Raw genomic sequence first — 8062 nt, 5'->3', positions numbered from 1 at the left:
GTGTGTGTGTGTGTGTGTCAGTAGAGCTGCCAGAGGATATGGCCGTGTCACCCTAATGAGCTAGTAAAAAAGGGTCAGCGGGGTCAAGCCTCTCTGACACACTGACAGGTGTGAGCTGAGGAAGCACTGGTGTCAGCCACTGACTGACAGGTATTTACGCCGACAGGTAATCTATGCTCTGGGCAAGGGCAGCCTGCTCCTCCCTACCAGTCTAGACAGAGCCAGACACTTCACCAAAAAAAACACACACACACACACACACACAAAGAAAATAAACCATCTCTCTGGGTCTCAGAGTCAATGTTAGCGTTAGCGTTAGCTCAGGGCTATTTGGGGCTCTGAGTTGGCACGGGCGGAGTGCCCTGGTGCCCGGTGTACTGTTGGTTCTGTGCCGTGCCCCTCGTTTGCCCTGTCTGACCCCGTGCCCAGCACCCCTGCTCCCTGCCTCACTTCTCTTTATTTAGTATACTTGTTAGGCCTTTGCCTTTATATCGATAGGACAGTGGAGAGAGACAGGAGGCGAGTGGAAGAAAGAGAGATGGGGTGGGATCGGGACATGACCGCAGGCTGGAGTCGAACCTGGGACCCCATGGGCACTGAAACCCACATGTGGTTTGGTGCTGCTGCTTGCTCCACAGCTCCCCCACAGCACATACTTAGCCACTGCACACACCGCTCACTGTGCCTCAGCTAGCTGCTGCAGATGGCCCAGATCTATTCCAGGATATAGTATTGAGGATTCCTAGCTGATGTCTATCAGAATTCTAGTGTAGTATAAAGAGATCCACAGATTCAAATGGCAGAACCTCCAAAAGTTTCTCAAGGATCTGGCTTTTAAAACAATATATCCCCCTATCACAAGAAAATCCTTATCAGTGTGACGCAAAAGCAAAAAAAACCTAAACAAAAGACTTTACCCTGCTCTAGGGAGTGGCTTCTGCGCATGAGGTTGTGGTCAGGTAAAACTAATAATGAATGTTCCCTCAAGGGCCCTTTGATCTGATGCCCGCGTACCGTCCTGTACATGTCTGCGCTGTCGTCTGAGGATAAACGTCAGGTCACAGTGCCCGAGCGAGCCTGCAGTGGTGCTTTTGTGTGCAGCTGGGCATATCGGGCATATTGGGCTTCCGTATCAGCCCCCAGATCTCCTGTATCAGCTCCCAGATCTCCTGAAGTTCGACAAGAGGAGGCAGCTGCTCCTACAGATTACAGGCCTCTTTAAGTTGCTGAGCGGTTGGATGGCTGAGTGTATAGGCTGGTTTTGATCAGAGATAAGCACTCTGGATTATGACCATCTCCGTCTTGTTCCTCTCTCTCTCCCACTGGCTCAGGAGCACACAGTGAGGGTCATCACTCTTCAGTTCAGACACAGACTCTGCTTAACCACCACAGGTGTGCAGGGGTCAAGGAGGATAAGTGGGATCTTCCTGGAGCATCCTTCTTTATGATGGACACATATGGCTGGTTGATTCACTCTTTCTTTCCAGGAGTTGTTTGAAGTGCACTTTCAGTGAAACACAATCAGTGGCACAAATTGCTGTTCCATACTCTAAGGAGCTTTGTGCAGAGATCCACAGTTAACCCCCCCCCCCCCCCCCCTGAAATCCAATACCAGACATCCTCAGCCGTAATAAAGGCTTTTGATTTGGCAAAGATTCAACAATTTTCCAAAGATTGCTTAATTTTTCCCTCCATGTAATGCCTACTTGTGGTGCTTACATGCGCTGACTGGTGCTACCGCAACTCGGCTGCACACAGGAACAGCACAATGATTAGTTTCTCATCCAAAGCCCCAAAGCACAAGCCACAGCTGTCAGTCTAGCCATGCCGTGCAGCACACGTTATTCACCAAATTAATATGTTTTCATTTTCAATCAAATTACCAATATAAGCACATTATTATAGAGAAGGAAGATGGGCATTTTATAAAACGTGGAATATCTGGGAATATACTGAAATTAGCTAAATGTGTCTGGCAAAAAGTACTGCTACTAAAAACAAAACCTGTGCTGAACATGTCATAGTGGCATTTATGGTTATGGCTATGGTTATGGTTATGGAATTTGGCAGACGCCTTTGTCCAAAGCGACAATTGAAAATGTTATGCTAGCAGAATGCTCTTGTTAGTTATGACAAGTGCTGCAGTATCATACATTCCCAGTATGATGAACAATACTGCAATATCAGCAAACAATCGTTTGTGCACTGCAAAGAGAGATGCACTGCCTCTGTTGAATTGCATTTACAGCAACTGTCTGAGATGCATCTGGCTCTGATATGACTGATTTGGTCCTGATCTGGTGGAAACACAAACACACACACACACACACACATACACACACACGGACAGACACACGCACACAAACACACACACAAACACAAGCACACACACGTGCGCACACACACACACACACACACACACATCACACACACACACACACATACACACACACACAAGGGGGGAAAAAGAGGAGAGTCTGATCAGCAGCTCTCTGACCCAGATCCTTCCCTCATCCCCTCCAAAGTCCTGCTCAGGCCAAGAATGTACACTCAGTGCCCGACATGACAAACATTAGACAGGCCCTGACTCGCTCGCCTGCCAAATCCACTGCAGTGCACTTCAACTGTCCCGACAGCAACAACACGCACAGTTTTAGCTCCTTGCAGAGCAGCTCCAAGCACACAGCTCCCAGCAACAGCAGGGACAACTGAGACAGAGAGACTGTTTGGGTGGTGTGTGTGTGTGTGTGTGTGTGTGTACAGTATGTGTGTGTGTGTGTGTGTATGTTTTTTTATTTTACTTGAGGGTCAAATTTCTATTTGCCTGTGAGTATGCATAGTTGTGTTTTTGTATGCATTTCTGTGTGTTTGTGTGTGTGTGTGTTATGCATCTATGACACAGTATTCTGCGTTCAGGCAGTCACATCTGTGTGTGTGTGTGTGTGTGTGTGTGTGTGTGTCTACAGCATACACTGTGCCCTAATCCCTCTAGCAAGTCCATTTGGACTGAATAAAACTTCACGCTTTTTCTACATTTAGGCTACCTCTGTCAGAGCCTGGAGTGTTAATATGAACCTACATGCATATAGTGTGTGTGTGTATGTGTGTGTGAGAGTGAGTAAGTGAGAGAGAGAAAGAGAGAGAGAGAGAGTGTATGTGTGTGTGTGTGTGTGTGTGTGTGTGTGTGTGTGTGTGTATGAACAACACAGGACTGAATAAAACCTACCCCATCTACCTCTGTCTAGGTCTCCCTTCCAAAACACACTGGAACTCAGGTTAGCTGGAGAGACGTCCCTGCCTGCAACACAGGCCCGTTTGTCCAATGCGAGAAGCAGGCAGGAAATATTAGTGACCCATTACAGGCCCGTAGGGCATTCACCATCCTCATGTTGCCCCTGAGGCAGTTATTACATCCCTGTCCACATTTCCAGGGTATAAACTGAGACGCTATGGAAACCACTTAACACAACAGGGATGGCGTGGACACTGCAAGCCGTGCTAACACATAGGGCTGACGAGCTGGTCTCCACACAGGGCTGACGAGCTGGTCTACACACAGGGCTGACGAGCTGGTCTCCATGCATGTAACGAGCCGTGCTAGCACACAGGGATGACGAGCTGGTCTCCACACAGGGCTGACGAGCTGGTCTACACACAGGGCTGACGAGCTGGTCTCCACACAGGGCTGACGAGCTGGTCTCCACGCATGTACTGTGTAACAGCAGAGAGAGAGCCTGCTGGACCTCTTTAAGGGGGATACACTTTTCTTCACACTCACACACTTGACTTTTCTTGCTGGTGTTACATCTTTTTGTGTAAAACCCATTAGCAGGCTTTGGAACATTGCTGAGTTTGAATGTGTGTTTGCCTGGAATGCTCCCTGAAAAGGCTTTCGCAAATGCCTGCGCAGGGTTGCTGATTTATGTTGGTGAGATGAGTCATTTTGAAAAGAATGCACAATTTAGCTTTTTTGTCTTGATTTGATTCTCTCTCTTTTTTTCCTATTTCTTCTTATCGGATATTATTATTCCTCATAGATAGCATCTGGTTATAGCCTGAGGCACAAACAAGTATGCAGGCATTTGTATCACAACTTAACCAATCAACGTTTCCAACCTTATAAATAAGTGAAAACCTTTACATGAATACATGAACATTTTAAATACAAATATTACCACGCATACAAAACGTCCTTTTACCTATTACGAAAGGTTTTTGGAGTAATGCTTTGGGGCAGTTTGTTGGCTTCTTTCCAGCAGCGAGCAACCATATTCTTGCCCTCAGGAGCCTTTTCTGTTGCCAGTACCACATTTTTAAAAAGGGCCCTTTTTCTGTTGTTTCTTTGAGTGTGTGTGTGTCTCTCTTTCTCTGTCTCTTTCTACCTCTCTGAGTGTGTTTGTGTGTGTTTGAGAGAGAGAGAGAGAGAGAGAGAGAGAGAGAGAGAGAGAGTGAGTGAGAGAGTGAGTGAGTGGCAGTTGCTATAGCATGGCAGTAGTGAATGCACAATGAACAATGGTACAGTATGTGATGCGTTCGCGGCGGGTCCTACGTGGGAAGCCACACGTCCGGCGAGTGGGGTCGGCGGGCCCTCTTAACCCCATTCCTGCCCCCTAATCCTGTAATCTGGAACCGTGCACACTCCCCGTTGGCCTCGGGTGGCAACATGAGATTACAGGAGAGGGGCAATGCGGAGGGGCAACAGTCACTCCTCCTTTTACACTTGGGCTAGATGCTTAAGTGTGTGTGTGTCTGTGTGTGTGTGTGTGTGTGTGTATATGTGAGTGTGTGTGTGTGTGTGTTTGTTTCAGAATGGTGCAGCCACTGGTAATGGGAGAAGCTGACCATCCTGTATGTTTCCAGTGATCTCAGCTTTGTACCTCCACTGAGCAGTTTGAGAAGCCTTTGGCCTCCTGGACTTCCCTCATAGGTTCTCCACGGCAACACGTATACGTTTTGATATGTGCGTGATGTGGTATGGTCACGCACATTTGAAAATGTTAGAACATTATAGACTTAAAGGAGTTTTCGCATAGATCTCCGTTTCTCGAGGTCACCGAGTACTGAATGTAGTAATGTCCGTGATCTCCCATGTACACGCCCCCAGAGAGTAGCGCTGTAGCTGCCTGGCTATGTTAGCTGCTGGCTGTAGGAACTCGAGCTAGGTAAAACCAATTGTTTTCGGGGTTTTTTTCATACCGACAGTACTCTGTGACCTCGAAAACCGGAGATCTATGTGAAAACTCGCCGGATATCTCCTTTAATGCTCTCAGGCATAAAGTACTGTTGATATGAACCTTACACTGGCACTTCTCTGAAAAGACGGTGAAACAGTTGCCCAACAGACACTGAATACAGTGTGTGAACCAAATGTTAAACGATGTAGTTTAAAATGGCAAACCCCTCAACTGAACCTACATTCATAGTGAGCCCCTCTCAAAGGAAAACAGATGGTCTCCCCAACTCTCTGTCCAGATTACCCATGATGCTCTCGGCTCTGCTAAAGAGACTGGATGGGGCATTGTGCATATTGTATGTTAACTGATACAGTGTGCAATGCATGTTAACTGATACAATAATAATAATAATAATAATAATAATAATAATAATAATAATAATGAATAGTAAGGCTCCCATGCTGTTCCAAAGGTAATGGAGCACATGCATTTGTTTGACTTTAATGCGCCACCAGCCTCCTCCATCTCTCTGTATTCTGCCTGTAGGATGGAGGCCCAACAGCCTCAGACAGATACAGCAAGCATGACGTTCACTTCTCAGTGCTTTAAGGAACAGACTTGTTTCTAACTGGGCTTTGGCCTATACTGGTCAACTAATCCACATCTCCCAGCCGGGGTTGGTGGTTTAATCCTAGAACGTTTTTTCCAAAGAGTGCACATCTGTTGTGAGACTGTATGTGTATGTGTGTGTGTGTGTGTGTGTGTGTGTGTGTGTGTGTGTGTGTGTGTCTGTCTGTCTGTCTGTCTGTCTGCATGTCTGTCTGTTTGACATCCTTGAAGGACAGTGAGATATGTCCTGTCTCAGTGAAGGTGTGAAGATAGTTGACTTGTTCTGAGTGTATTCCAATGAATCTTTACATTTTGCAGGTGCTGGGTTAATCTAAAGTTCCACAGTTCCATAGTCCATGTGTCCCACAGTAGACCATGTGGGTTAAGTCTATGTATTAATGCAATTGCATGCAATTACACCATAAGTATACTTAGCCATCTGGGCCTATTAACCTACTAACCATTCAAATGATTGCAGCGTGATCAGAATGGGAAATTATGCCTCAGTGAGACTGAGGTAAGCCTACAGTGTGTCTATACAGTAGCACAAATCCTTCCATGAGTTTGCTGTTTGTTATTTTGGCTTGCCATGAATCAGGCGGATTATTATTCAAAGAAAAAATAAGCTATTTTACCGACCTCACAAGCAGTCATTGTAATTGGCGTTAAAGTATACACGCGACCCCTATACGTCAACAAACAGCCTAATTGTAAATGGCTAGTGTTGGACATGTATGTCCAGAAAGCCAGTCACACGACCTTGGCCCCCACTCTAGTTTATTTGAATTTTAAGAGTATGTTAAATAGAATCGTTGACGAAAGCCAGTTTTCTACAAGCCCTCTCAGCAAATCGGCAAGGTTCAGAGGCTAAGAAAATTACACAGCTGCGGGCTACTCACTCTGAATGAATGGGCCCTTTCTGCCAACACAGAGTAATCGCTTCTTGTGGTACACAGGTTCCAGGGGACCCCTCTCCCCAACTCCCCCCTCTAAACACACACACACACAGGCACACATGAAAGCCAAAGGTAATTTCCACTTCCTCTCCAGGATAATGCTGTTTGAACTGAATAAAACGCGGTCATTCATTGACATCTAAACTCAAGCAAGATGTTGTGAGGCGACAGTGTTGGCCTGCGGGCCGTTCAGGGGCGGAAGCAAAGCGGTGAGTGAGAAGGTAACTACGTGACCGGTTCAAGGAGCTCCAGACTTGCACAAACACGGGCTCAATGTTATAGGAAAGAGGCAGCTCCACTTACCGTTCTGTTCCTTAGCTGCGGACTGGTGAAATTTATTGATGTGACTCGATTCCGCTTCCACGCCATGTTGTTGGAGAGACGATGCTAGAAGCACAATTAATAACTGGATCATTTGGATTCCTTGAGGACAGTTACGATTAAGTAGAGCGATGCTGAGTCTAAATCACCACGCAGAAACCGCGCTCAGAAGACCCCAGTCCAATTTCGGAAACATCTGTGGACGATAGCAGCAAAGTAGTATCCTCATAATCCTGTTCAGCGACTACCAATTAAAACAATTCCGGTGTGGAAAAAAGTTTTAATGAGCATTCTCCATCCACCACTGCGATAACGCTCAGATACCACCTTTACGCAGGAGAGACAGCATAGGACGCACCTGTTGCCGAAGTTCAGAAAAGTTTTAGAGTGGCGTCTGAATTTATTTTAATTCAAATGTGCACAATCCATGTATGCCATTCAAGCTAAAAATGTAGTCTTAAATAACTGTGGGTGTATAGTGTGAAATGCGTCACCAAAGTAGTCACTCAAATTTTGAAAATCCGAATGTCTTTCTTTTTTGCATTCTGCTCTCCAAAGATTAATTGTCCGTGATGTTCAGCGGAGTCACAACAAATGTCTCCCCCTCAAAAAAGCCCAAAAAGAGTTGTAAGGCAGAGGCAGCTGGGACGTGTTGAAGTGATGTGGGCAAGCGAGGAGAATTCCTTTTTCCGCCGTGCGGCCGCTCGGTGCAAACTTCACTATTGGAGTGGACTGAGGCAGAGGGTCGGGAGGAGAGCGCAGACTGCCAAGTGACGACACAACAGGTGCTATACATAAAGTCGAACTCCCCTCCGGAGGGAACTCCCCAGAGAGGCGGGAACCATGCAGGGGCTATGGCGGTAATTGGGTTCAATAAAACACCATTTTTCTCTAATTTCCACAAGTGTGTGTGTCCCCGTTAGCTCACTACCAGTGCCCCTTTTGCTGGTCTCTTGTTGCTTGACCCCCACCAACCCCCCAAAAAAGCATAACAAAAAGTAG

General features: G+C 46.5%; 1 protein-coding gene across 1 annotated transcript in view; it reads right to left on the bottom strand.

Moving 5' to 3' along the window:
• The window catches only part of pdgfc (platelet derived growth factor c), a 58495-nt gene extending 50760 nt beyond the window's left edge, over positions 1–7735 (bottom strand). Inside the window, exon 1 of the mRNA XM_076287616.1 lies at positions 7043–7735. Coding sequence (XP_076143731.1) covers positions 7043–7154 — 112 coding nt within the window. The 5' untranslated portion in view covers positions 7155–7735. The remainder of the gene's footprint in view (positions 1–7042) is intronic.
• Positions 7736–8062: the final 327 nt, after the last annotated feature.

The sequence above is a fragment of the Alosa pseudoharengus genome, unplaced genomic scaffold, assembly GCF_046254945.1.
Source record: "Alosa pseudoharengus isolate Yale_2024_CS ecotype anadromous, Long Island Sound unplaced genomic scaffold, YU_APseudo_1.1 YU_APseudo_1.1_scf_16, whole genome shotgun sequence".
NCBI lineage: Eukaryota > Metazoa > Chordata > Actinopteri > Clupeiformes > Clupeidae > Alosa > Alosa pseudoharengus.
This window is presented reverse-complemented; position numbering and strand designations above follow the sequence as displayed.